We start from the raw sequence: 27,500 nt of genomic DNA, 5'->3' as shown, positions 1-27,500 counted from the left end.
CCGGAATAAGCAAATCGCTATACAGATTTGAATCACTTAAATGAAAAAAAACCCCTACTTTTTTGCACCACTGTGCTCAAAAACAACAAGCTGACTTCAAAATGAAAACAAACGAATTGAAAAGCGATTTCACACCGTAAGAAAGCGGCTTACATGGGATTTAAAACTTCAAACAAAATATAAAAAAGGATAAGTAAAATCAATAATACAACTATCAAAAAGGTAAAACATCACAAGAGAGGCTAACACTGCTAGCACTCTTTGCTTGTAAAAAATGGACATTATTAGAGACTAAATCAGAAATATGCTTAGTGAAGAAAGAAACGTCGTTAGCACTTATTTGCTTTGCACGTTGGTTCGTGTATAACATGATAAATAAATGTTATTATCGTTAACAAGCCTTTAAAGTTCATGCAGCTTTTCTACCTTTGTCGTTGTCTGAGGAGCCGACATGTTTCCCAGTGAACGTAAACGGTTATGAACGTGCTACGTCCATAGACTCAGCAGAACAGACGCCGCACGCGCTTCGTTCCACCGCAGAAACGGTACGTCACAGCGTCCGCCATATTGCTAGCGGCAAGCTCATCATAGAAAGCAGGACAACTGCTGGGAAACGTGAGTTTTGTGAATTAAATTAACTTTTACACAACTATTAAACTGTACTTGTGTCAGGTGTCTTATTAAAAAACTAATAATGATAGTTATTATTATTATTATTATTATTATTATTATTATTATTATTATTATTATTATGTTAGTGGTTGTAAGTAGTTCAGAATCTTAACACTGCTAAGGACAATTAAAAGTCATTCTTCAAATAACATAATAGTGAAGCTGTAGTTATTTTGACTATTTTGTTTTCTGTAAAGAATGTTAAAAAACATTTATTGTTGTTTTTCAGATGTTAATTGAGTTATTACACCAGAATTTTCTTATCAAGCAAAATAAATAAATAAATAAATAACATCTATAAAAATACCAAATGATGCCTCAATCTAAATTAAATTAAGAACAAAGAAGAAGCAAAGTTATTGGCATATGCAAGTCTGAAAGAAGTTATCAATTCATTAGGATGAAATATACAGTGATGGCTTTTCCGAAGCCACTCACAACACGGCGGCAACGTTTACGTACAGTTTGAACGCTCACGTAGCATCTAATTATTCTATGTCTATGTGTGCGTCAGCACGCCTGAAAGCTGGGGTCCCCGCCCCATTTTTCTCTCCCAGTCCATTGATTTTAAAATCGCTGATCAGAAATCAGCAGGCGTGCTCTTAATTTACGGCCTCGCCACGGAAGAGGCGTCGCTCGGAAACAGATTCAAAGTCAGTTTTACTGGCGAATCGCCGGTGGTTTGTTATTCCCGGTCACGAGACGGTACTTCCTGCGAGAACGAGGCCGAAAAGTAAACAGAAATCGAGGTGGAAGCATTTCTCCCCCCCCGTGTAGCTTTGAAATGTGCAAATTTAGCTGGTCAGCAAGTGTCTCCTAGCGTTTGTCCCGTTCAAGAAAACCAACAACGGCGGGCTGAGACAGAAGGGAAGACACCGAGGTGAGTTGTTGCAAAGTTTTAACCGTAACTGTGTGAGTTTTTGCCTTTTGTGTTTGGTTTCCAGGAGATAAGTTTGATATTAGCTAAAGGTGGCTAGCAGTCGAGTGGATAAGCTAGCTTTGCTAAAACAAAGGAGTTAAAATGTATATTATTTACGTTTTATTTGAACCAGTTGTGTCTATTAAAGTAACCAGCAAGAAATGGATTGATTTAAATAGGTTTCACAAATTAATAAGTATTTTACAGCTTTTTAAAATCCGCCCAACAATGGTGATAGCTAGCCGTGTTCTTTCAAAGCAACTAACTAGACTAGATGCCATTATGTTACATTATAACACAGCTTGATTTTTACTGTCAAGCTTCTATTGTTAGAAATGATTTTTTAATCTGATCTGAATAAAACGCGCTGAAGTTTCAGCAGAGAGAAATAAAACTGAATCCATTTTATAAGGTTTTATTCTCAATGGACTGAAATGGGATTGGAGAGTCAGATTTTTTTCTGATCGACCAATAATTTCAGCCATTTATGATTCTGCTCTGAAAAAGGTCAATAATTAACACCGATACTCTAGAACAAATTTCCAAATTATCATAAAATTGTAGTAGAGTAAAACAAAATGTCTATGTTTTCTCAAGAATGGTCCAAACTTAAAGAGCTGTGTTGGGTGTATTGCTGAAAATGTACAGTTTTGATTAGAGATCACTAACTTTTTGAGTTATCTGCACACCCAGAAATGTAGAATTGTTCATAATCATAAAAATAAAGCCTATATAAATTTACCCAAACCATTTCTTGTACAATGTTATTGCATATTTGGGTTCTCTCTGGGTACCTCTCATATTAAATGTCAGATTACATCCGTTAATCAAAGTGGAATAGCTCTTAACCAACCTAACATTGGGGTGCATTAATTTTTAGAGTTGAAGCCAAGTTTTTGTACAAAATAGTGTGATTATGATCAAGAAAATAGCTTTGAACCATCAGTTATTAGACAGAAATCATCCTCCTACAAGTATAAATTGGCGTATGGTTGGTGTTTTTCTGCAGCAGGCGGCTGTGTCTGTTTTTCTTCAAAATGGCCAAAAATACTAAGACGCAAACGAAGAAGAAGTGAAGTGATCAACACCGTTGTGAGAAAGGTCAGATTGAGACACAGCATCTCTTTCGAGGAACTGCTTATCAAGATGGCAGCATGAACCAAAACAGTTTCCTAAACATGAGGGAAAACAAACATTTGCAAAATGCAATGTGATACTTATAAATATACCTTCTAACATCCTGTGAAATCACCAATAAAAGTAAATGCAGTTTTAAGAACTGTTGTAAATATTGAAAGGAGGTTTTTTTTTTTTTTTTTTTTTTTACAATTTATTCAATGCCACAAGATCTATTGTGGATAAATGACTCAAAAGGAAACATCCCAAGCTTTGGGAAAACCTCAGTGAGAGCCATTTTCCACAAATGGAGAAAACCTGGAACAGCGGTGAACCTTTCCAGGAACGTCCGGCTTTCCAAAACTACTCCAAGAGCAAATCCATCACTCATCCAAGAGGTCACCAAAAAGAAAAAAAACAGAATAACGACTAAAGGTCTGCAGGCTTCACATGATACAACACAGATGGACTAAACAAAAACATCCATTGGAGATTTCTGAAAGCATCTTGTTGTAGAAATTATCTACAACAAGCTGAAATTATACAACTCTGGGAAAAACAAAGAGCCCACTGCACTGACCTCCATTAAAACCTCCTGGTTTTTCCACCAAATGTTGATTTCTGAACTCTTCCTGAGTTAAAGCATTAGTTTTGTTGCTTCTAAATGAATATTAACTTGTTTTCTTTACATTATTTGAGATCTGAAAGCACTGCATCTTTTTTGTTTCTCATTTTCTGCTAATAAATCCTAAATATTTGCTTGGGACTTCAGACACATGTTGTCAGTAGTTCATAGAATAAAAGAACAAAGTTCATTTTACTCAAACATGAACCTATAAAGAGTAAAATCAGAAAAACTGATCATTTTAAGTGGTATCTACGTTTTTTCCATAGCTATATATTCTGTGCAGTTTTGGCTTAATTACTGCTGTAAGTAAGCTATTCTTTGAGTCTGTATGCTCAAGTCAACGAATAATCAATTACTAAATTAATTGGCAATTATTTTACTAATCACGACTAATCCGATTAATCGTTTCAGACCTGCTTAAAAAGGTTCAATTATTCTGGAAGTGTAGTGGAGTTTCTCTGGAGCTCAAACTGTGAGAATGACTCTTCATAGATTCTTTATTTTTATTTAATTTCTCTTCTGACCTGCGTCGCTCACAGTCTGTTGGCCAGACAACATGGAGACTGTGTGTTTCCGGCTACCGGGACACGGGGACACGACCCTGAAGCACATGAACTCCCTCCGGTCCCGCCAACATTTCTGTGACATCACCATCGTGGCCAGCAACAACCAGACCTTCAAAGGTCATAAGGTCGTGCTGGCGGCCTGCTCGCCCTTCCTGAGGGATCAGTTTCTCCTCAACCCCTCACCCAGGCTTCAGGTGGGTGAGATTAAACGCACACCGCCTTCCCAGACGCTGCTGTGCACTGTGGAACATATTTTTCATGCTTTCTCCAGGTGTCGATGCTGTACAGCTCCTCGGTTGTGTGCGACCTTCTGCAGTCGTGCTACACCGGCATGCTGCAGTTCAGTCCTGAGGAGATCGTCAACTACCTGACTGCTGCTAGCTACTTCCAGATGGAGCACATCGTGGAGCGCTGCAGAGCCGCGCTGGAGAGATACGTGCAGCTAAAGAACCCCAATCTGCTGAAAGTCAGTCCAGCAGTTAATTTAAAACACGTTGATCTGCCGTCTGCCTTCTCTCTCACTATGAAGAAGTAAAACTGTGCATTTTTCTTCCTCCTCCTTTCTATTTTTAGATGGAGGAGGACGGTCAGGTCAGACCGGTTATTCTCAGTGCCAATGTTCATTCAGTGGCTTCACCTCTGACCACTCAGCCCTCCCCCATCGAGCAGCACAGCCCTGCAGTCATCACACTGGAGGAAGAAAACAGCGAAACATCTGCTCAGCACGCCGGCGACAGCCCCGTGCTGGATGAGCCCGACGCCAAGGTGATTTTCACACCTCGCATGCGAACGAGACGCACTAAACGCTCCTGCTATGTCTGCGTACGTGCAGCTCACAGTGTCTAGATGTTTAGTGTTTGCTCTTAAGAATCCACACTGACGCAAACAGATGAATTAATGCTGTGAAAATGCAATAATCTGTTTCAAACTTTAGTTATTTTTAGTGAATTTGATCAACCTAAAATGAAGCTCAGAACCGACTTTATGGGCTTCAGAAACTGCTGAAACTGAAACAAGTCTGGAAGAGCGCTAACAGACTAGAGCTAAAACGATTAGTCGTAATTAATCGATTGAAATAATTGTACACTACTTTAGTAATTGATTAATCGTTAACTGGAGTACAGAGACTTAAAAAAGGCAATTTGCTGAACGAATAACAGACTCAGAGCAGTAATTAAGTTAAAACTGCACAAAAAATCACTGAAGTTTATTAGTGTAGCGCATTTCAAAGAGCTTAACATAAAAATATAAAAATACATGGAACACATTAAATTAAAACATTAAATTTTTCCAAATGCCACCATTACACATCAAAATGTTCAATTTGAACCACTATGAATTCAAATAATTTATAATGAATTCAAATAATTATTGTAATAACTATTATTAATTATTAATAAATGATTAATTCAAATAATTTACAATATTTGAATTTATAGCATAGATTTTTAGTCTAAATCTAGACTATAAAAATATGCATTATTAATTTAAAGATGTATATAAAAACTTTCTTTGTGTGTAAATATGTTCTGCCAAAAACTTCCATAGTTTTATCTTAACCTGGTTTAAATAAAACTAAAAAGTCTATTAGGCATTTTTTTTTTCAAACAAATGATCAAGCGTAAACTAAAGCAAATCTGTTACTGCATTTTAGCCAATAAAATGTTTATTTTCTGGTTTTGAAAAAAATGATTTTAAATGTTCATTTACATTTTTTATGTATTTCTAATATTGTATTAAAAGGCTGATGTTGAACAAAAGAATTGCACATTTTTAAATCTGATTAATCATCAGAAAATAATCCTTAAAATAAAAAAATGTTAGCTACAGCCCTAATAGAGACGAAAAATAAAACTCCCTCCAGGATTTATGTAACTTATTTCAGGTTGTGACTCGGTGTTGGCTGATATTTATTCATTAAATGACTGTTATTAGCATCTGGAGCTAAAATCTCTCTCCGTTTCCAGCACGTCTCCCGCAGCAACATTTGAACACCTGCATAAAACCGCAGCTCTATTCTTCTCTTTCATGCATCGTTAAGCAGCTTGTGAAATACCTCAGGACATTACAGGAAGCTGAATTCAGTTTCACTATCCTCTGCTAGACTCGTTGTGTGAGAAAAGAACCTGTTTGACAACATGAAGTAGGCTTAGCGAGCTTAAGAACCAACGCATCACACTCTGGCCTAAAGAAACTCAACAGGAAACCTGGTCATTTTAAATAAAACAAGGTTTTATTTAAAACCTTGTTTTAAATAAAACAAGGTTTCAAAGCCATTTCCAAGTCTGTGGGTTCCGGCAAACCACAGAGAAATCCATTATCCACTAATGTGGAAAACATGGACCAGTGGTGAGGCGTCCCACCGGGCCGCCCGACTGAAATTACTCCAGAGAGCCCTGCTGACTCACTGAGGAAGTCCAGCCAGCCCAGACTGCAGGGCTGCAACTACCAATTATTGTTCTGACGAGTAATCATATTTAAAAAACTGGCACAGTCTACAGATTTTCCATTTAAATACATTAAAAGATGGAAATAAATCATTTTTGATTAAGAAAATAAATATTTGACCTTGTAAAATGCAATAACATAACTTTCCTTCAGTGCACATGTCAAACTCGAGGCCTGTGGGCCAAATCTGGCCCACCGTAGCTTTTTATGTGGCCCTATAGATCAGATCGAATCAAATCAATGCAGTTTTTATCTGTTTCCTACCAAATCATATCAATCAGTTTCTTGAGAATTCACGCAAAATCAACAAACCTCTGCACCTTTTTTCACTAATGCATTGCTGGGAGTTTATTGCAGATTTCTCTCAAAAATTGTTGAAAACGTTCTTGTACTAAACGGCTGCCTCAGTCTTCATTAATGTCAGGTTATAGTCCACAATCTGTACACCGAGTAATAAAAAGTCGCATTTACCGTCATAAATAAGTGCAAATATTTATAAATTAGTAACACAAACACATTTTCATTGCAAAATGAATCATGAAATCCAGGAGGGACTGAAAAGATGTTCAGTAATATGATTTAATTTTAAGAATTCATTGATATTTTAACAGTTGAACAGGTTTTATCAAAACATTCTGGCCCTTTAAGAGCATTCATGATCCTGATTCGGCCCAAAATGAGTTTGACTCCCTGCTTTAGTGAATTTGAACCGTGTGAAGCTAAAGCGACGCCGCCTGAGGAGTTTTGAGTAAAACATACTCGCAGACAAAGTTTTGTCTTGAAAAGTAAACATTTTATTGTTAACTCCAGGTAAACGCGATGGGTGAGGAGGACGAGAACCGGCCGGAGGACTACAGTGTCTACAGAGTGTACATCCCAGAGGAAGAGCTGGCAAACCGAGACGGGGAGGCAGACAAGGGAGACTCCGCCGATGTTCCTCAGGATCTGTGCTACCCAGAAACCAACAGGATATTCATTGCGGGAGACGGCAGCGAATGCGACTTGGACTCTGCTGAGGATCTGAGTTTCGGGGGCCTCAGAGCGTTCCGGCGAAGACTGTCTGAGCCGAAAATCAGCCGCGGCAGAGGGAAAGGCAGGGGGAGGGGATTCAAGAAGCGAAAGTGGGGATCGTCCCAAGAGAAAAGGTCGCCGACCTTAGCTCACCGTCAGGATCTGTGGTACGCCGCCGCTGCTGGACTGGGAGGGGGCTTTGCCCTGGACTTCAGCCAGGAGGATCTGAAGACCGCAGCAAATTATTTTGTTGATTTCCCCCGGTTGGACTTCGCTTTGGGCAGCGTTCACGGTGAAAAGGTCTCCCCCATGAATCAGTTCTCCCTGGAAGAGTCTGGCGCCGGCGAAGGGAGTTCTGGGTTGAACGCTGTCGGCACAAACGAAGGAGGGGACGAGTCCGTCGCCGTGGTGGGCTCCACTTCCAGCGTGACGGGGCCTGTAATCTGCGAGCACTGTGGCCTCACTTTCCCCTCAGCACACTCCCTGGCCATCCACTCCCGCTCCACCCACCTGCTGTACGTCTGCCCCTGCTGCGGGAAGCACTTCCACCACTCCAGCAACCTCACCCGACACATGGCCGTGCACCGAGGGGCCGCCAAGGCCCACCAGTGCCCCCTGTGCTACAAGACGTTCACCCAGAAGTCCACGTTGATAGACCACATGAACCTCCACAGCGGGGAGCGGCCGCATCGATGCGCCTACTGCCACGCCCGCTTCGCCCACAAGCCCGCCTTACGACGCCACCTGAAGGAGCAGCACGGGAAAACCACGGGGCAGAACTCCCTGCACGAGCAGGAGGAGCGGGAGAGGGCGAGAGAAACTGCAGTAAGAGAGCCGGAGGAAGAACAGGAATGCCTAGTTACTGAACAAACGGAGCAAGTGTCATGAGCAAAAACATGTTCCATGTTCTGTTAAACCCAAACTTCAGTGTGTTTTATCAGGGTCTTTTTGTGACGGGCCAACACAAGGTGGCGTACAATTGTGAGGTAGAAGGAAAAATTCCACTTTTTACAAATGAAAAGATGAATTATGTGGCATGCGTAGATTCTAGCAAGGGCTGGACAATACATCAATAACAATATATATTGTGAAAGACGTGATTGATATCAATAGAAAATATGTCTGATAGAATAGTCAATAATTTTACTGAACTCATATCCAGAACCACATGGCATTCTGGGGGACGGAAAGAGGAAAGCTAAGCCAGCTAGGCTAGGTTGGCGACTTCAACTAACTCACTCACTCACTCACTCACTCTTTGGTTACCTAGCAACAGCGTGTTGCTAGGTAATTTAAGATTTCACCACGGTGCCTCATAACTGCTTAAAAATTCAAAACTGAGGTGTGGAGTGAAACTTTGGCTAAAATAGGAAAAAAAAATGCCATCAGTTCAAACTAATCAATAATTATTGATATCGACTGATATGAATTAAACACGTATCATTAGACGTTTTTCAGCCATATCGCCCAGCTCCGGTAGAATTTCTACCGGCCAATCAGAGAACAGAAGAAGTTGCGAACGATGACGTAGATTTTTCTGCTTATAGTTTTAGCCATGGCAGCGCTGGAAGTGGCCGAAGCCGTTCAGTGCGTGTTGGCCGAGCTTCAAAAATACTTGATTAATATTAACAGCCGTTTTATTCGGCTTTGCACTTCGCTCTTTACAGTGCAGGATCAAGCTAGGGCATGACGTACGTCACGGCCGAACGTTAGCGTTGGGTAAAATGTAAAACTTCAAGAGACAAAGCGTCGAGAAAGGGGCTTGTTTTTATGAAGCTGGTACATTTATATTCATATGTTTGTATTATTTTAGGGCTGAACTATATAGCCTAAAATCAATGTTATTATATATTAACCAGTTAATTAACTGCTCATCTCCCTCCTCGACCACCGCCTCGGTTTCCACATTTGACATTTTCTCAACCTCACCGTCTCTCTCGCTTCTTCTGGTTGGGGTGGAGTCACGTGACTGCTGAATGTACACGTAGCGCGGCGTCTTAAAGGAACACGAGCATAGCCTACTAAAAAGATACGTTTTTTTTTAACCCTGGTGTTTACAAATGGGATCCAACCGATCCCACACCCATATCACTTGTATCAGTTGCCTCAGTCCTCGCATACACAAGGGATAAAAAAAGAAAATACCGAGATGTGCAAAATGGCGTCGGTCATTGTTATGAATTTCGGTGTTAATTTTATGGTTTATCGCCTTGGCCAATCGTTGTTGGATGCTCACCGTCCAATCTTACTGAGCTTGAACAATTTTGCTTACAAAAACGGGCATATTTCTCCTTTTTGAGTCATTCAAAGATATGGAGACACATTCCAGATTTCCATTGAAACGTCCTGCTTTGTGTTGGTTTATTACATCAAAATCTCCTAAAATACACAGAGATTTATGGTTTTAACTTTAATGTGAAAATGGTTCAAGGGAAATGAATTGTGAAGCCTTCATGCTCATCGGTTTACCGCAGTCTGCTGGATCTGCTTTTCAAAGGGTCATGGTGACGTTACTGATCTTTTAAAGTGCTAAAAATATTAAAATGCCTTCATATGTTTACTGCCAAACCACGTGTCTAGTGTGAAGATAAATGGACAGTAAACAAGCAATATAAATGGTATTTTCTGGTTGTAGCTAGTAGCTGTTAAACTGCATCTGAGTAAACTGTACCAGTGGATATTATGTGAAACTCCCTGAAGCCAAAGACGATTATTCTACCAGTACTTTTTTTTAACATATCTGAAATTGTTGTGAACTATTTTCTCTTTTGGCTTTGAGTGAGATATTTTGTAATGTGTCATGTAACAAAAAATGAGAGAAAATTACTAACATGTCTTGTTTTTAATGTAGATATTTGTACTGTAACGATAAATTAGTGATTCTCCTCTCAAACTGTTCATCTGCTGCACACAGAAGGTTGATTAAAACGCATCAATGATCCGAATATTGGTTTGAAACGAGGAGAGCTGCACAGGTAATAAAATTTGAGAGCACTCAGGAAGGATTTAAGTTTGGTTATTTTCACAGGGAATGCAGGACGCTTATTTATTTTGAAGATTGGTAGTTCAGTTTAAAAAAAAAAAAGTAAGGTTTGATGTGTAGCATTTAAGCCCAATTGTCAAAATAAATGCAACATAAAATACTGCTTTCGGTTGCAGAGTTGAAAGAAAACAAGACTGCATCTTAATTATTTTTACATTGTATATCTATTTAAAACCGTTTTAAAATTTTTAATTTTCAGACTTATTTCTTCATGATTTATGGCAGATTTTTCTCAAACGGTCCGACTTTAAAAGAAGAGGATGAGATTTTATTCCGACTGAAAATTTGTTCTACTCATTCCTCCATCCTTCTGTCAAATTCCTAATAAAGCCGTGAAGTTTTATATTTCCACTTTTAAAAATGAAGAGTTCAGGATTTTGCCAGGAAAGATATGCAGAAACCTTAGAAATCCCAGTTTTATGGAATTCTACTTGAGAATGTGATTTATTCAATTCAACAAAAAAAAAAAAAAAAAAAAAAACATTCCCAAAAAAAAGGCCAGCTTCTCACTAAAAAGAAAAAAACAAAACTTCTTTTATTCCAGGAAGTCTTCACTGTAGACCACTTGGTTCCTCTTATCCCTGTACGAGCCTTTGGTGCTGTTCTGCACAGCTGGAAGAGTTAAAAAAGGAAAGAAATGACGGGTTGACCTTCAGAAACAGACGTCTCGGTGAACAAGAGAAGAAGAGTTTACCGAGGGAGGCCCACACTGATTTTCCGGTGGCAGCGTCCAGCATGGGCTGCTTCCTGGCAATGCTGACTCTAATATGAACGTCTCCCACCACAGCTCCATTCAACTGTCCGAAAAAAAAACACAAACAGGCAAAATAATCAACAGTTTGATGGAAACATTTAACCTGAAGACAAAGATTTAGACATTCTGCGTTTCAACCTTTACTTTTTAATAGAAGTAAATTTGGAAAAATTATGTTTTTGTGTTTGCTGCTAATGGAAAAGAGACAAGTTTCAACATACAGACACAACATTGATTTAGTTTAGGGACATTGTTATGCCTCATTGTTTCACAGATCAGATTTAAGTTACATTAAACTTGGGTTTTATCAATTAATACAGTATTTGGGTTTTAAGATTTTATTTTTGAAAAATAGTTTTTTTTCCTCCACCAAATCTTTCTTTGGTTTTCTATAGTTAAGTGTGATGTCTGCTTTTCTCTCCGCTGAAAAAAAGCAGAGATTTCCCCCGCTTACCTAAAACGCAACTTATCATTAAAAGTAGTCAAGTAATGGACTGAAAATAAGTGGAAAGCCTCCATAAAATGTAAAAATAGCAAAGTACCTACCTCAGCTACAGCCTGGTCTGCAGACTCCATCTTCTCAAACGTGATAAATGCACAACTGCAAAGATAAGCAGGAGGAAGAGTTCAAGTGTTCATGTAACAAGGAGAATGCATCAGAACGTCAGGATAATGCTTAGCAGAGTACCGGTTCCGTACTTGCGCGGGTTGTCCATTGAGAGGTCGATGAGGTTCCCATGCTGGGAGAAGGCAGAGCGCAGGCTGTCCTCCACCAGGCCGGAGCCGTAAACGTACACCGTGTTCCCCTTACGCACACCTCTGCGCTCCGGGTACGAGTCCGATCCTAAAAGGAAAAAACAAACAAGAATCAAAACCACACTTTTCAGTAATCCATCTGCATTTTTTCTAATTTCAGTTTATCTATAAACTGAGTACATGATGAGGCTTTGTGAAAAATTTGTGTTAGTTGGTTTTAATGCTTTCAATGTGTAATAAAATATTTTAAAAGGTAAATAAATAAAAACCACCTATGAAGGTCTACTTACTTCTGAAAGGTGTGTCTCTGTCTCTGTCTCGCTCCCTGTCCTGGTCTCTGTCTCTCTCTCTGCTTCGTTCTCTGTGTCTTTCTCGTTCCCGTTCTCGTTCTCTTTCCCTGTCTCTGTCTCTGTCCCGGCCTCTTTCTCTATCCCGTTCCCGTTCCCGGTCTCTGTCTCTTTCCCACTCCCTGTCTATGTCTCTGTCCCTTTCTCGGTCCACGTCACGGCTGGACGACATGCCGCCTCCTTCTTCTTCATCCCGGTATCGGTCGCTTGAACTAACGAAGCTGCAGGGACACAAAGACACTCAGTCAGACCCCCAGAGGGACACTTTTAGAGGATGGGTTCAGGTTCGGGTTTTCACCTTTCATACAGACTCTTCATTTGACCTCTCTTTCCAGACTAGAACAAATGACACAAAGAAACTTCAGAATAGAAAGCAAAATATATATATAAATAAAATAAAATCTCATTTATACCTCATGTGGATCATCATCTGTAGAGACACTCCTTTGGAAGGGTAAGAAGGCAGGAGCCGGACCTTTTTCTGGGTCCTGATGAAGTGGAACAATAAAAGAAGAAGGCAGGAAGAAAAAGAGATAAGCTGCATGTTCCTTTATCAAAACCAATTAATGTACAGATTAGTTGGGCTGAAATGATTAATTGATCAGCTATTGAAATAATTGTCAACTAAATTAGTAATTGATTAATCATTAATTGGAATATGCAAATTCAAATAAGGCAAGTAATTAAGGAGTAATTAAGCCAAAACTGTAAAAAAATAAATAAAAAACTTGTAATTGTCTGTAAATCTGTTTTAACCTGAACTCCTTAACTGTCAGTTTTAGTTTCACCTGTTTCTGATTTACTGCATTTTAGGCAGTAAAATAAAATGCATATTTTCTTATTTAAAAACTATACATTTTTTAATTTGGATTTTTTCATGTATTTCTAAGATTATATAAAAAGGCTTAAGTGGTTGAATGAAAAATCTGTGGGTGGTGCCATTTTTTAATCCAATTAATTAATTAATCCTCAAGATAATCTGTAGATTAAATCGATTACTGAAATAACCACTAAGTCGTATTACACACAATGCCTCATTTACTACACAGAACTGAGGAATACTATTTACTCAGATCATCAAACTAATTTAAATAACAGACAATAGTAATCAAAGTGGGAAAAAAAAAAAAACTGAGGAAACCTGTGTTTTCTGGGGTCCAAATTATTTTCCACTGCCCTGTATTTAATGATACAGTACCTTAAGTTTGATTTCTAGCATTCGGGAGCGTTTGAAGCCGGAGTTCTTGGTCTCTGATTTAATGGCACTGATGGCTCCTGACTTGATGAGCATTTTAGCTTGCTCTGTCGCTGTTGCGGTATCAACAACAGGCTGATCCGACAGCGCTGCAAAACAAAGTAGTGAAATATTTAAAATAAAATCCAACCAAGTGTTTACATAAATAAATGCTGATTGATTAGCGTTAAAAATATAAATTTTCTCTGGTTTATCTCAGCACTTGACTAAACACAATCAAAGCAAAAAAAAAAAACAAAAAAAAGGGTATCCTAGATAAGAGGCAGTTCAACAAATGTGTATTTTATAAGCTTGCTTAGGTTGTGTCATAATGGCTTGCTGTTATTGTCACAGTTCTTAAAATGATCATATTTTGCATTAATTCAACCTAGTCTTACTTATACATATATTTATTTTTGTTTTATATCTGTACATGTAAAATATCTTCAAAGATAGCAAAGTGGAGCTAACGTCAAATTCCTTGTTTTTGTGCAAAAACCTTGACTAGTAATAAATTTAGTTATAAATATATATTTTTTAAAATCAATCAAAAGCACTTACTCCTTTTCAAGCCACTCTGGTTTGTTTGGTTGGTTGAACTCTGCTTCTTCAGTGCAAGGAGAGCCTTTTTCTGAAATTACAGCAGTTAAAACACTTAGTAGCTGTTGACTGATGTTGCAGCAGCACACCCTGTTAGCAACTTCACAAGAACCACAAGAAAACCTGACAAATCTATAGATTACTTCTTACTGCGCTGTTGATACACTGAAATTTCCCCAAAAAGGGAAAAATAAATAGTTTCATTTTATTTTATGCTATTCTATTCATTCACTCATCCACAAACATTATTAATATTAAGTATGAATCATTTCAGCCTCTTGTAGAGCAAAATTAGGTGAGCATTTGAGCCTTTAAGCAATATTTATCATGGTAACGGACCACTGCGATATAAACGGAAACAATTCAAACCAGGAGATTACCTTTTTCTTAAGTTTAGCATACTTCTTCTGTAGAGACTCCTCTTCCTCCGTTAGTGAGTTCGGAAACAACACCATGACAGCACTAAAGGAAGCAAAAAAGGCAAAAAGGAGCATTAATAAAACAGAGCTTTTATTTTCAACCACCGTTAGCCGTCTAATTTAACAAGCCAGAAACGGCAGGGTAGCTGCTTTCCAGAGACTACAAGTGGTAAACAAAACAGCAAATAGCAAAAACAGAGTTGCTCTATTAATGCAGCCCAAAACATGAATTATTTTATTCTAAAATAGTATTCGTAATAACTCACCAACCTTCTCTGGAATTCAAACGGCTCAAACAAAAACACCGACGCGTAGATATTACGTAAGCACGTATTTTATTTCTTTTTTTAAAAAATATATATAAACAAAATATACTTATAATTATTGTTGCATATTACCAAATTCATGAAATATATTCTTATATGTATTTTTTTTTGCACATTTTTATTTTGTTATTTATTATTTTTTGTGCGTTAGCTTCAAGTGCTAGCTACTTCCGCTTTGGAGTTCCGGGCAACTTCCGCAGCGACAGCAGGGCAGGACAGAGCTTCATGGTGGCAAGTTTCAGTCTGTTGATGAAAGACCATGGACAGAATACGTACGTTGTGCTTTAGCGGAAGATAAGCATATCCTTTAAATATTCCTAAATAACTTAAATGTTTTACAGTTTGCTTTCTTGCATGCGGAGCTAGTGAAGGTTTCAGTTAAACTATTACTTCAATCTACACCAGATCATACAGTTAACTTTGCTGATCTAATGTCTGTAGCAGGATCTGTTTTCTTGCTGCACTTCATCTGTTAAAGTCTCATAGATCGATTTTTCTAACTACCTGCGGTTTACATGTGTGAATAAAGCTTTGATGGTTTCTGTAGTGTGGTTTGTGTGCACGGTAGAAAATTAGAGCCACTGGAGGAAAAAAATAAATAACATTAATACCATAATTCTTAAAAAAAAGAAAAGAAAGAAAAAAGTCTGAATTTTTAGTGTAATCTTAGAGTTCTGACTGTTTTCCCCGTCAGAATTGTAACTTTAATCTCAGCATTCAGAAAAAAAAAAATCTGATGTTAATCTCAGGAATAGGAGAAAAAGTCAGAATGAGATTAACCGCCTGGAGATTGTATAGGTTTTTTTGTTTTGTTTTGTTTTGTTTTTTACATATCCAAAGATCTATTTATTTTCTTTTCAGCCAGTATTGTTTTTTCACGACCCACCTCTTTTGGAAATGCAACTTCTACTTTGTGAATTTTTTCAACTCTTCTGACGTTAATCTCAGAAATAGGAGAAAATAGTCAGAATGAGTAGAACTAACTGAAGAGTCTTCTTCTTTGAATTAAAGCCAGAATTCAAAATTTAATTATGAGATTACAGTTGTAATTTTTTAAAGACTCTAATCCTCTACCAACTATGTGTCTGTTAAAGAGCGTCTGTGTTGTTTTGAGTGCAGATGTGCCCCCTGTCGGCCCCATGGACCTGCCGCTGTCCCTGCTGGAGATGGGGCGCTCAGGAAGGTTTGAGCTCATCACATATCTGCCTGACCAGCCTTTACCTCCCCAGAGCACGGTCAGTACAGGGCAGGTTTACTGTTTAAAATAATAAAATCAAAGCTTGACACATCTAACGCAACTGTTTTCTGATGTTCCTCTTCTTTTAATTGAAATCTTTACCAAATCGCCCATAACAACAAAATTCCACCCTGCCTATTTCAGAAGAGAGATTTGTACTGGGGGGAAAGCATATATAGTATAATATGACTATTTTATATTACCTGTGAAAGAAGATCAAGCATTTCTCCTGCCTGCTGCGGACCACTGTTAAGCTGGATATTTGTTTTATCTGATGTAGAATTACCAGCATGTCAAGTAAAAAAAAACTGACTGTTAGTGTTGCTGCTCCAGGACCTAAACAAGTTATCAAAATCAATTCCATTTCTCTACAGAAAAAAAATTGGAGGAGAAATATCGACTATCAGTTTGTGACTTTGAGTTTGAGTGAACTTGTATTATGCTGCTGCAGGACAATAATACAGTACATGACCAGGAAGAAAGTTTTGGATTAGCCAAAGACTTGAACCTGATTGAGATGTGATGGCAGGCCCTAAACCAGGCTGTTTGTGCCCGTAAACCCTCCAGTATAGCTGAATTAAAACAAGTCAGGATTAAAATTTCTCCATAAAATTGTAAAATTCCTACTATCAGTTATCGAAAACGCTTGACTGAAGTTGCTGTCGCCAAACTGCATGTTATGTTTATGGGGAAATTACAGTTTCACACAAGGTCAGGTTGGTTTGGATAATGTTTTTCCCTTAATGAAGGAAATTATCAGAAATTTCTTTACTCTAACTATATAATACAATGAAATATTTTAAGTGTTGCAAAAAAGCAAAATCTTAAGAAATTTCACAGCACGGCAGAAGTTATCATTTTAACTTTGCATTATTTTGCTCCTATTGTCTTTGAATAAATGTTGTATTTTGCTATTTTTGTCTGATATCACTCATCTCTCCTCCAGATTAATTTAATCTAAGACTGGACAATAAATCAATAACAACATATACTATCATGGTAGACATTAATAGTTAACATATCAGAACAGAATATTTCATAAGTTCACTGAACTCCGATCTGGAACCGCAAAGCTTTCTGTGAGGAGGTTGAGAAGCTTTAGCTTTAGCTTTAGCTTCTCAACCTCACAGTTTGGTGGAATCAACTGACTCACTCGCTCTTTGGTTACCTAGCAACTCACTCATTCTGTGGTTACCTAGCAACAACCTGCTGAGTAACTTGTGCAGCTACAGTTTAAAGTTCCGCCACTTTTTAATTTTCTTAACTGCTAAAAAATTAAAAACAACAGCATGAAGAGATAAAACAGGAAAGGTTATGCCACCAGTTTGACAGTATTTTAGATATTTAAAGCAAAAAAAATAAAATAAAAAATAATCAATGTAAACCAATATGAAACACTAATATTGTGAAATGTTTTTCGGCCTTATAGTCCAGTCCATATCTTATTGATTAATAAATGGGGGAAAAACCATAATATTTCTGATCTTATCCCTTCCTCCACAGCTTCCCCATGGACTCCCACCCACCAGCCTGGGCCTGGAGAGAGAAGTGGAGAAACGGTTTCTATTGGACCCGGCCTGGCTGCCCATCCATGACACAGACTTTGCCTTCCAGAAGTTTCTCAAGTATACCACAATGTTTATTATCTTGATGTCATTATTGAAAGCCCATTATGAACACACAAGACTTATCATTTCACTAATAAGAGATGAACAATCACCATCATTCTGTGTTTTTCTCCCCAGGGTGACTGAAAGGAAGGTTAACGTCGACTCTTTGCTCAGCTGCGCCCCGTCTCCGCTTCACTCTGGGCTCTCGGTCGTCAGAGATCCAACCACAGGGATGCTGCTGGACTTCACAGAGGTGACGCTTTCTCTTCTTTAAACCAATAAACCACTCAATCTCTGCAGAACTGTTGTGTAAAACAGTTTTGTTACACTGTGAGACGGAGTTGTTTAAACAAACTCCGTCTCACTAAATAAACCAATATCTGTATTTTTTTTGCCTTGTTTTTTAGGTTTTGCTTGAAAACACTGGCCTGTCGGCCAAAAACTCGCTGTCACTGCAGCGTCAACCTGGGCCTCCTTCTGAAAGCCTTCGGGGAAGCAACACTAACTACCCCTTCCTTCCTGGTGAGAGATATTGATATATTGATCCAGAACTTCCTTCCTGCTGTGATTTGTGGGCAGGATCGTCCAGAGGTTTTAAACTCGTCTCTAATTCCTTTATGCTCTGATCCGAGCAGAGTTTCTTGCAATCTGGTGGTAAAATATTTCTAATATTTCTTTCAGCATGTCATGACAGCTATGATACTGTCATATAGCAACAACCTTCAGTCAGAGGCTTTTTCAGATTCGTTGCAAGACTGACCCCTATTGCAGACGCCTGCCGTGAAACTGTCCCAGAAATTATTGCAATAAATGATAGTGTTGTTGTTGTGAGGCCATTTTAAAGTAATACATTGATAAATGCATAATAATGTAAGTTTGTCCTCTCAAAGATTAACATAGTTAAAATTTTGTAAAGAACACTTAACACTAGAACTCGATGACATTTTAAATATGAAAATAAAACTCAATAACCGAACATAAATAAAATGTGAAATAAAAAAACACACACAACCGAAACCATGAATGAAATTTATAATAAAATCTCTTTGGGCAAAACTTCCCTTGAAAAATTATAATCACAATGAAAAGCATCAAGATAATTTAAATTTATTATGTGATTAATTGATTGATTAATTGCTTATTGCGACAGGCTTACTACTGGAAATCTTTCCTTTCCACAGCATCATCATCTATAAAGACCCTTTATGATATGAGTTACAGCAATATGTAATTTCCATTTTGGTTAAATAAAGTATTATTTCACTGAACTGAATTAAATTGAACAAACAAGACTTTTATACAGAAAGTTAAAAAACTGTAAAGATTTTGCTATATAATTTGGGCTAACTTTATCAACCAATCTTACAATAGGTTTTAAAGTAAAACATATTTTGGTAAAGTCTAAATAAGGTAAAAGAAAAATGTTAACCTTAAAATAGAGCTTGCAGAACTGCTGGTTGAAGCCACTTGAAACATTTACTAGAAGGTCTGGATCCTTTGAAGCACAATATTAAGAAAATAAATTATTTAGTAGAGTTTTGCCTAAAGCAGCTGATCAATCTTTAATTATTGATTTTTCACAGGAGGAATGGAGGAACTCACTCTGGACCAAATTAAGACGAGATCTGAGCAGGAGGAGGAAATAGACTTTGAGAAAGGTTGTTTTTTTTTCAGTTTTGAGAGTATAAGTTTGTAAATCACCGCCACAAAGGAAACGTTATTTCATGTTATTGTTTACCTCAGATTTACTGAAAATCCCTCCTGGACTCAAAGCTGGCATGGATTTCTCTGACAAAGGTTTGGTTCAAGACATTTAAAAAGTATATAAATTTGCTCTTAAAACTTTGAGATAATTTATTAACTGGTTCCTGCTTTTTGTATTTGCTCTGTGAAGATGCCAAAATAGCAAAACCAGAGGTGAACCTCATGTCTCTGCTGTCCACACTGGAGAACATTCCTGATCTTCTGCCTGAAGCAGAGGAGAAGGAAGATGGCAAAACAGGAGAAGAGGCCGTCAAACTTCCCAGGACTAACAGCCTGGAAGACCTGGGAATAAAGGTGTTTCTTTTAATACCACCACTACTACTGCTATTGTTACTACTACTAAAACTAGCCTGGAGGACCTGGACATCAAGATCTGCTATTTAATTGTACTTCTCCTTCTATTATTAACGCTGCTAGGAGTATAGAAAATTAATTCAATTACGATTAATTGCCGATTAATTGTTTATTATATTAAAATTAGTTCCAATAAATTAAGTAACAAAGTCCTTAGACCTTCTTTTAGTGTTGTCGTTTGGCCGCCATCCAGAAGAGGGCGCCTCTGTTCATTCATAAACCAAGCAGTAGGTACCGATTTAAAGATGGCGACCGTTCCAGAATGGGGAAAAGAAACGGTCCAAACGAAGTCCTGTGTGTTAAGCAAAATACACTTTATGCGGTTCTGTCTTGAAATGTCTTGTTTTATTTAAAAATTCAGCAACTTAAGAGATTGCGGGTTTGTTATAAAAATGTCAGAATTGAACAATGTGAGAAAACCACAATTTTCGAACATTTATGGAAAAAACTGGTTAGCATCTCGTCTTTTGTACGTTTTTAATGCTGCTAAGGTTTAAGGGGAAACGCTGTTTATGACATGGTGACATTAATCATGTGGTGTGAATTCAGGAAAAGTTGATCATTTAATCAACATGTCAGGAGGAGGGAGGTACGGGTCGGTTTCTAAGCTAGCTATTTCCAACTTTTGTAAATACCGCTGTCTATAATCCAACCAGGTGTGTTAAGTTCACAGGCAAATTAGCTTGACTCGAACAAGTAGAAACTCTGAATAAACTGACAAAAACAACTTGGGAAAACAATTTCAGTCGCTCTGTTCAATACTAGCGTCCTTCACTTCCAGCGTCCATCATGGCGCCTTCAATGATTGATTAGCTGAAGTAGGATCAATAGTTCTTTCAAGTCAGAGGACTCCAAAACTCTTTACAGTCATTCATACATTCACCTGCAGTAGGAATCCAACACACTTCAAGTGAAAATTTTTAAGGACTGACAAAATATTTTTTTAGACCAAAAAATATGTTTTATATAATTAGACAGAAAATGCAGCATAATTAACTCTTTAGAACATAAATAAACTGGAATTAAGTCGTTTTCTCCTCAGAACAATAACCGTGTCAATGTTTTAACCTCACTAATGTTTAATGCATCACATCAAATTGGTAAATGAAAATATGACATAACTGGACTTATTCTTGCTGTAATTAATCACTTTAAAACAGAATCTTTTAATAAATAATTTTTTTTGTCCGTCTTCAGGATGCAGAGTCTTCCCCTTCCCAAACAGAGGCCGGAAAAACAGACAAGTCAAAGCCAAAAGAGAACCCAGAGGAGAAAAAGAAATGGGCCGTCCCTGTGGACATTTTGTCACCCTGCGAGGATTTCTACAAACGCATCCCAAACCCGGCGTTCAAGGTGGCGACTCGCATATGATTCATTTCTGAGTTATCTCTGTCTGGCTGTGATGGAGCGTCCGCCGGTGCCTGACTCTCTGCCTTCCTCCGTTTCAGTGGCCCTTTGAGTTGGACACTTTCCAGAAGCAGGCTGTGCTGAGGCTGGAGGCCCACGACTCCGTGTTTGTAGCCGCTCACACGTCAGCCGGCAAAACGGTGGTGGCTGAGTACGCCATCGCTCTGTCCCAGAAACACATGACAAGGTGAGAAACTGTTGGTGCAGCTTCATTACTGCCTGCCTAAAGCGGAAGGAGGAACATATGAGATATAACGGCTGGGATTTGACCGTTTCTCATTTTCTGTAAATAAATACTACACTTTTGCTTGTAATTTCAGAGACATGTTGTCAGTAGTTCATAGAATAAAAGAACAATGTTCATTTTACTCCTCATTTACCTATAAAAAGTATATAGGTATATGACCGTTTATAATTTTATAATGAATGTGTACATGAATTGATTAAATAAAAACAAATTAGTTTTAAACAAAGGAGTGGAAGAATGAAATAAAACTCAATATGTTGGGAGTTTATGTGACTGAATTGCAGATTAAATGGATAATTTCTGCAGCAAGTTTATCGGATTTTTAATTATCTCTCGTTTTTTGTAATTTAAATCTTTTTAATGGGCATTTATAAAGGCACCACTTTACCATGTGATTATCATACTTCGTTAAAAACCCTCTTCTCTCATGAGCCATAGCTCTGAAGTCACTGTTGACTTCAGGAATATTCTAAGGAAAATGAAACCAACATCTGGTTTCAACGAAGCTTTTCTGACTCCACCACTAGATGGCGCTGAAACAGAACAATCAAAATATGAATAAAGGTTTTAATGTTCTGAATTTATCTTTATCATCAGTAATCCTGTCATAGGTGGTGCATTATTTATTTCCTAGGCTGCATGATATAAGAAAATCTTTCAGTGGAGGTAATGTTCGTAAATGTTGCGATATATGTCTGCACCTTTGCTGCATGTCTTCCCCCTTCTCTCATTATCCACTTTCCTGTCAATTAACTATCAAATAATGGCCACTAGAGCCAAAAAAAATAAATAAATAAAAATTACAGAACAGTTAGTACTACTAGTGATCCTGATTCAGCCTGTTTGGACCTGTGGGTTTTTCTAGGACCATCTACACGTCTCCCATCAAAGCTCTGTCCAATCAGAAATTCAGAGACTTTAAAAACACTTTTGGGGACGTTGGACTCCTGACCGGAGACGTCCAGCTCAGTCCAGAGTCTTCCTGTCTCATCATGACCACAGAGATCCTCAGGTATCTTCATGTTGAGTATTTTGCTTTCATTATGATGAATAAAACGTCTACATCGACTTGTCTTGCTGCTTTCTTTGAGGTCGATGCTGTACAACGGCTCAGAGGTCATCAGAGACCTGGAGTGGGTGATCTTCGACGAGGTCCACTATATTAATGATGCTGAGGTCAGGAAATCTCCTTGGAGGCTTTATTTCCTCTGCTTCCTCTGAGAGAATAGCAGTTTCTCTTCTGTTTGTGTTCCTCAGAGAGGGGTCGTTTGGGAGGAAGTGCTGATCATGCTTCCTGATCACGTCAGCATCATCCTGCTCAGCGCCACGGTGCCCAATGCTTTGGAGTTCAGCGAGTGGATCGGGTAACTGCGTCAAACGATTATTTTAGTAATCAATTATTAGGTCTATTAGGCTGACCGATTGCTGAACCCTCTGAGTGGCCGCCTTACTAAAATTATTCAAACGTACATTGTTGACTTGTTGAGGAGGTTACAAACAAACTCAAAACGTTTTGCTGCATCTAATGATTATCTTAGTAGCTGATTATCCTATCGGATTAATCAGATTAATCTGATTATTAATTTCAGCCCTAGTAACTTCTCAAAGCTAAACTTCCAGTTTAACTGGAAGCTGGAGGCTGTAAATCTTCTCTGAAACTCCTAACCCGAGCGCTTTGGTCCGCAGTCGTATTAAGAAGAGGCACATTTACGTGATCAGCACCATGAAGCGGCCCGTACCACTGGAGCATTACCTGTACACTGGAAACAGCACCAAGACCCAGAAGGAGATGTTCCTGCTGGTGGACGCTGCAGGAAACTTCCTCACCAAAGGGTATGTCTCTCCAGCCGCTCGTTTACACGACACCAGTGACCGGCGTCCACAAAAACAAATGTGGATAGCACTGTGCTACTTCACCTGTTCAGTTTAGCATAACTTACTTTATTTTAGTAATTTTACAACTTTATTCTCATAATACTAAGACTTTATTCTCGTTTTAATTCCGTTTTATTCTTGTGTAACTTCTTGTGATATTGACTTTACTCTGGTAATTTTATGACTTAAATTATTTTCCGTTATGGGCCTAATGCTCTGTTGTACGTGAGTTTAGGCTTACAATGAAGCGGAAGCTAGTAAGGCATGTTTGATTGACATGCTAAACTCACAGTGCCATCTAGTGGCCTGGCATGACAACTACAGGTCATGTCTAAACATGGAACTTTTTCCAAATCAATAAAAATACCGGCGGTTTCCAGGCAGCGGTCTCGGTAAATAAAAATAAAAATCTGTCTGTTCAGCTACTACACCGCTGTCGATACAAAGAAGGAGCGGACCAGCAAACACGCCCAGTCATTCGGCACAAAGAGCACGCCTCAGCACACCTCAGCCAGCCAGGTAATCGTCCTGCGTTGCCTCTTGGTTCCACCCACCATCACAGTTTTTGTGTTCACATCTCGTCCTTTTTGTTTCCCTCCAGGACCGAGCGGTGTGGCTCACGCTGCTACACTTCCTGTCCCAGCGGCAGCAGACCCCCGTGGTGGCCTTCACCTTCTCTCGGACGCGATGCGACGAGAACGCCCGCTCGCTGGACTCCATGGACCTCACCACCTCCATCGAGAAGGCGGAGATCCACTCCTTCTTCCAGAAGAGCCTCAGTCGGCTGCGAGGAGGAGACCGGCAGCTGCCGCAGGTGAACGGCTGCAACTATTTAAACAACGAAAGTTGATCTGTACTGAGGTGTAACCCAGTTATCCAGAAGATTGTAGAAAAGTTATATAAATTCACAGAGGGACGAGTTCAAATTGATTTAGTTCATTTCTGATGATGATGGCTTTCAGTTTCTGAAAACCAAAAGTGAAATTATTCAGATATTTAGAATATTATTCACTGCAAAAACACATAATCTTACCAAGTGCACTTGAATTAAGACAAAACCAACTTAAAAGTAACTAGTTAGTTTCCTGTTTTTCATGTGTCTGGAAAACATGTAAAATCAACCTTCTTCTCTGTCCTCAGATCTAAAACCTACAGAAAACCTGTCTTGTCTTGTTGACTAACTGTTCCTGTGCACTGTAGCAGAATACGTTGTGATAAACGGACTTGCTTGTGCAGATCTTGCTCATGCGGGACCTTCTGAAGAGAGGCATCGCCGTCCATCACAGCGGGATCCTCCCGATCCTGAAGGAGGTCATCGAGATGCTTTTCTCCCGAGGTCTCGTAAAGGTCAGTCGCTGTTTGTTTTCAGATTAAAGTTTGTTTTTAGATGATGCAGAATTCAAAATTTTCAGGTTCTTACACTTGGATCTGAGTCTCAGATGCCTCTAAAAGCTCAAATGCCTAAACAAACACAAAGCCGTTTTTTGGCAATAAGTTCATGTTTTTTTTGGTGTCTTGAAAATGTGCTGTTTTAAATACTTCCTGATTGTTAAGTCACAGTGCGCCGTTGCCTAGCAACCCCAGTGGAGCAACCTGTTACCTAGCAACCCAAGCTAAGTTCCAACACATTAATCAGCTGGTTTTACCGCTATATGCACTTTATGCAGCTGAAATCTCCCACTTGTGGGACTAGTAAAGGATTATCTTATGAAACTTTATCAAACCTTGCCTTGCCTTGCCTTGCCTTGCCTTGCCTTGCCTTGCCTTGCCTTGCCTTGCCTTACCTTGCCTTACCTTGCCTTACCAAAAGGAGGTTTTCTCTCAGAAAACCTGGTAAGCCCAGTGGTAGGGGCGTGATAGGGGAGTCGTCCAGCGGCCTACCATGTTTTTGAGTTTAAAATTTTTTAATGTTGACAGAAAATGTTTAAGTATTACTCGGTAATTGTGTGTTATTGGAAGACATTATTACAAATACCTAAATCCCATCTATAAAGTCTTAAAAAAGTCAAAAAAATAAACAACGTAAAGTCAGTCAGTAAACAATGCTAAGCCTGGTGGCCCACCAGGCTTATAATATACTGGAAGAAACCCTGCACTCTGTTGCCTTATCATCCAGAAACTACTTGCTACATTCTTGTTGATTGTGCAGGAGGATTTACTTATGCTTTTCAAAGATGTAGAGTCGTATAATTGCACACCCGTTTGCATCCATTTTCATGTGCGAGTGTTAATGTTGAGTTAGGGACATGAACAATAAAAGTTTATTTGGATTTATATTGAGGCTCTTGAGCTAAAATTATGATTCTTGTGCAAAAACTGTAATGCACATGTTTGGTATCGCCCATAGATCTATCCTAACCTGTTCAAGGAAACATAATGGGACATTTAATAAGTTGTTTGTTTGCTGTAATCTCTTCCCGCTCGCTTCTGTCCCCAGGTGCTGTTCGCCACGGAGACATTTGCGATGGGAGTGAACATGCCCGCCAGGACCGTGGTGTTCGACAGCATCAGGAAACACGACGGCACCGGCTTCAGGAACCTGCTGCCAGGTTTGAAGCGCTCCTGGCTTTATCCGTCATTGGACAGATAGTACCATTTTGATCCAATCGTCTGCATTTTGATCCGCACTTCAAGGCGAATACATCCAGATGGCGGGCAGAGCAGGAAGGAGAGGCCTGGACGCCACAGGAACAGTCATCATTTTGTGCAAATCGGGCGTTCATGATATGGCCGATCTGCACGCCATGATGATGGTGAGTCCCTCCATGTTCACAAACCTCCCGACTGTGAAGATAATTCTCCACTCATAATGGGCCTAAACCTTTATTATATATACAACCACCAGAAAAACACACTAAAAGATGCGGAAAAATGTTGGTTTTTTTTGTTTTGTTTTTTTAAATAAGAAAATAAACATTTTATTGCCCAACATGCAGTAGCATAGCATTCATTTAGCGAACTTGAACTTGAAGAGGTTTGGGTAGAAAGTATGTATAAAGTTGTTTTTATCTTAAATGCAATGTGTATATATATTTGTATAGTTTTGGCTTAATTACTGCTCTCAGTATGTTGGGGGTGAAATGACCATTTGCTTTGAAAAGGTCATTTTCATAACAAATGACCTTTTTGGAATCCATATACTCCAGTTATTGACTAATCGATTACTAAATTAGTTAACGATTATTTCAGTTCACCACCATTAATCGTTTCAACCAAAGTTTTCAATCCTTCCTTGCTTTGTCGGGCAATAAATGTATATAAATAGAAAAATAGAAATAAATAGAAATTGATTAATAAATAAATATAACCTGGAGTTGAGCTTTCTGCTGACAGTGTCAGAAACGGTCTGGCCTGATTTCTGTCTCTGTTCGGTTTAGGGAAAGCCCACCATCCTCCAGTCCCAGTTCAGACTGACCTACACCATGATCCTAAACCTGCTGCGGGTCGAAGCGCTCCGAGTGACCGACATGATGAGGAGGAGCTTCTCTGAAAGCCACAGAGACACTCAGGTGATGTCTGCAGAAAAAACACTCAGCAGCAAACAGAGAAGCAGCAAGAGGAGGATAGATGTCAGTCTGAAAGCTGACGAATAAATCTGCTTTTCTTCTTCCTGCTGCTGCAGGCACACGAGAAGAGGATCAGCCATCTGAAGCAGATGTTGGCGTCTCTTCCTCCTCTGGAAACAGAGGGCCAGCTCTCTGATATCTTACCTTATTATCACACAGCAACAGAGATGCAAAACACCAGAGAAGCCCTGCAGGTAAACCCAATCAGTTGATTAATAAATACATATAAACTGCATTTACGGCATAAAGTTTCAGAAACAGTCCAGCTGTGTTGTTGTTGTGACTGAAAGACAACAACAATACTCTGCATTACCATTGGATTCATTTACATTTTGACTTTCTAAATTCAGGTTCACTCAGATATCGGATGTTGACAATCATACAATGACTATTTGTTATTCAGAAAAGATACTCTTCTTGTTAAGCGCTAGAGCCAGTACTACTTAAAGCACTACAGTGACTTTAACATGCTTGAAAAGGTGAAGGAAGAAGTAAAAACAACTTATGATCCTCCAGCCCATAAACACATACCATGATTTCAGATGGACACTCATTATATAATAAATACATATAAATAACTATATATATATATATATATATA

The 27,500-nt window shown here is 38.7% G+C and overlaps 4 protein-coding genes across 8 annotated transcripts in view; 2 read left to right on the top strand and 2 right to left on the bottom strand.

Moving 5' to 3' along the window:
- The window catches only part of ehmt2 (euchromatic histone-lysine N-methyltransferase 2), a 19,295-nt gene extending 18,814 nt beyond the window's left edge, over positions 1-481 (bottom strand). For all 3 annotated transcript variants that reach the window (XM_015050990.1, XM_015050991.1, XM_015050992.1), the window contains exon 1: positions 427-481. In XM_015050990.1, the coding sequence (XP_014906476.1) occupies positions 427-453 (27 nt within the window). In that variant the 5' untranslated portion in view covers positions 454-481. The remainder of the gene's footprint in view (positions 1-426) is intronic.
- Positions 482-1,212: 731 nt separating this feature from the next.
- On the top strand, positions 1,213-10,362 carry LOC106958849 (zinc finger and BTB domain-containing protein 12). 2 transcript variants are annotated; one of them, XM_015050980.1, is made up of 6 exons: positions 1,213-1,552; positions 2,601-2,692; positions 3,875-4,095; positions 4,173-4,367; positions 4,475-4,666; positions 7,160-10,362. In XM_015050980.1, the coding sequence occupies exons 3-6, from the start codon at positions 3,892-3,894 to the stop codon at positions 8,246-8,248; spliced, it is 1,680 nt and encodes a 559-aa protein (XP_014906466.1). In that variant the 5' UTR covers positions 1,213-1,552; positions 2,601-2,692; positions 3,875-3,891; the 3' UTR covers positions 8,249-10,362. The 2 variants fall into 2 exon arrangements, with proteins under 2 accessions (XP_014906466.1, XP_014906465.1); XM_015050979.1 differs by lacking the exon at positions 2,601-2,692.
- Positions 10,363-10,812: 450 nt separating this feature from the next.
- On the bottom strand, positions 10,813-14,837 carry nelfe (negative elongation factor complex member E). Of its 2 annotated transcripts, none has more exons than XM_015050981.1 (11): positions 14,780-14,837; positions 14,475-14,556; positions 14,056-14,125; positions 13,459-13,604; positions 12,674-12,748; positions 12,559-12,596; positions 12,204-12,481; positions 11,857-12,001; positions 11,704-11,758; positions 11,098-11,200; positions 10,813-11,015 (listed from the first exon to the last, which is right to left on the bottom strand). In XM_015050981.1, the coding sequence occupies exons 2-11, from the start codon at positions 14,547-14,549 to the stop codon at positions 10,939-10,941; spliced, it is 1,062 nt and encodes a 353-aa protein (XP_014906467.1). In that variant the 5' UTR covers positions 14,550-14,556; positions 14,780-14,837; the 3' UTR covers positions 10,813-10,938. The 2 variants fall into 2 exon arrangements, with proteins under 2 accessions (XP_014906467.1, XP_014906468.1); XM_015050982.1 differs by having other exon boundaries at positions 14,784-14,837.
- Positions 14,838-15,098: 261 nt separating this feature from the next.
- The window catches only part of skic2 (SKI2 subunit of superkiller complex), a 27,871-nt gene continuing 15,469 nt past the window's right edge, over positions 15,099-27,500 (top strand). The window contains exons 1-21 of the mRNA XM_015050978.1: positions 15,099-15,111; positions 15,959-16,074; positions 17,580-17,701; positions 17,822-17,939; positions 18,094-18,208; positions 19,270-19,344; positions 19,430-19,483; positions 19,581-19,744; positions 21,002-21,157; positions 21,253-21,398; positions 22,324-22,470; positions 22,550-22,634; positions 22,716-22,822; positions 23,145-23,291; positions 23,756-23,852; positions 23,935-24,147; positions 24,570-24,680; positions 25,771-25,882; positions 25,968-26,086; positions 26,711-26,842; positions 26,956-27,093. Of these exons, the coding sequence (XP_014906464.1) occupies positions 15,099-15,111; positions 15,959-16,074; positions 17,580-17,701; positions 17,822-17,939; positions 18,094-18,208; positions 19,270-19,344; positions 19,430-19,483; positions 19,581-19,744; positions 21,002-21,157; positions 21,253-21,398; positions 22,324-22,470; positions 22,550-22,634; positions 22,716-22,822; positions 23,145-23,291; positions 23,756-23,852; positions 23,935-24,147; positions 24,570-24,680; positions 25,771-25,882; positions 25,968-26,086; positions 26,711-26,842; positions 26,956-27,093 (2,487 nt within the window). The remainder of the gene's footprint in view (positions 15,112-15,958; positions 16,075-17,579; positions 17,702-17,821; positions 17,940-18,093; positions 18,209-19,269; positions 19,345-19,429; positions 19,484-19,580; positions 19,745-21,001; positions 21,158-21,252; positions 21,399-22,323; positions 22,471-22,549; positions 22,635-22,715; positions 22,823-23,144; positions 23,292-23,755; positions 23,853-23,934; positions 24,148-24,569; positions 24,681-25,770; positions 25,883-25,967; positions 26,087-26,710; positions 26,843-26,955; positions 27,094-27,500) is intronic.

This window comes from Poecilia latipinna, unplaced genomic scaffold (genome assembly GCF_001443285.1).
Source record: "Poecilia latipinna isolate Pla-1442-1.1 unplaced genomic scaffold, P_latipinna-1.0 Scaffold1022, whole genome shotgun sequence".
Lineage (NCBI taxonomy): Eukaryota > Metazoa > Chordata > Actinopteri > Cyprinodontiformes > Poeciliidae > Poecilia > Poecilia latipinna.
This window is presented reverse-complemented; position numbering and strand designations above follow the sequence as displayed.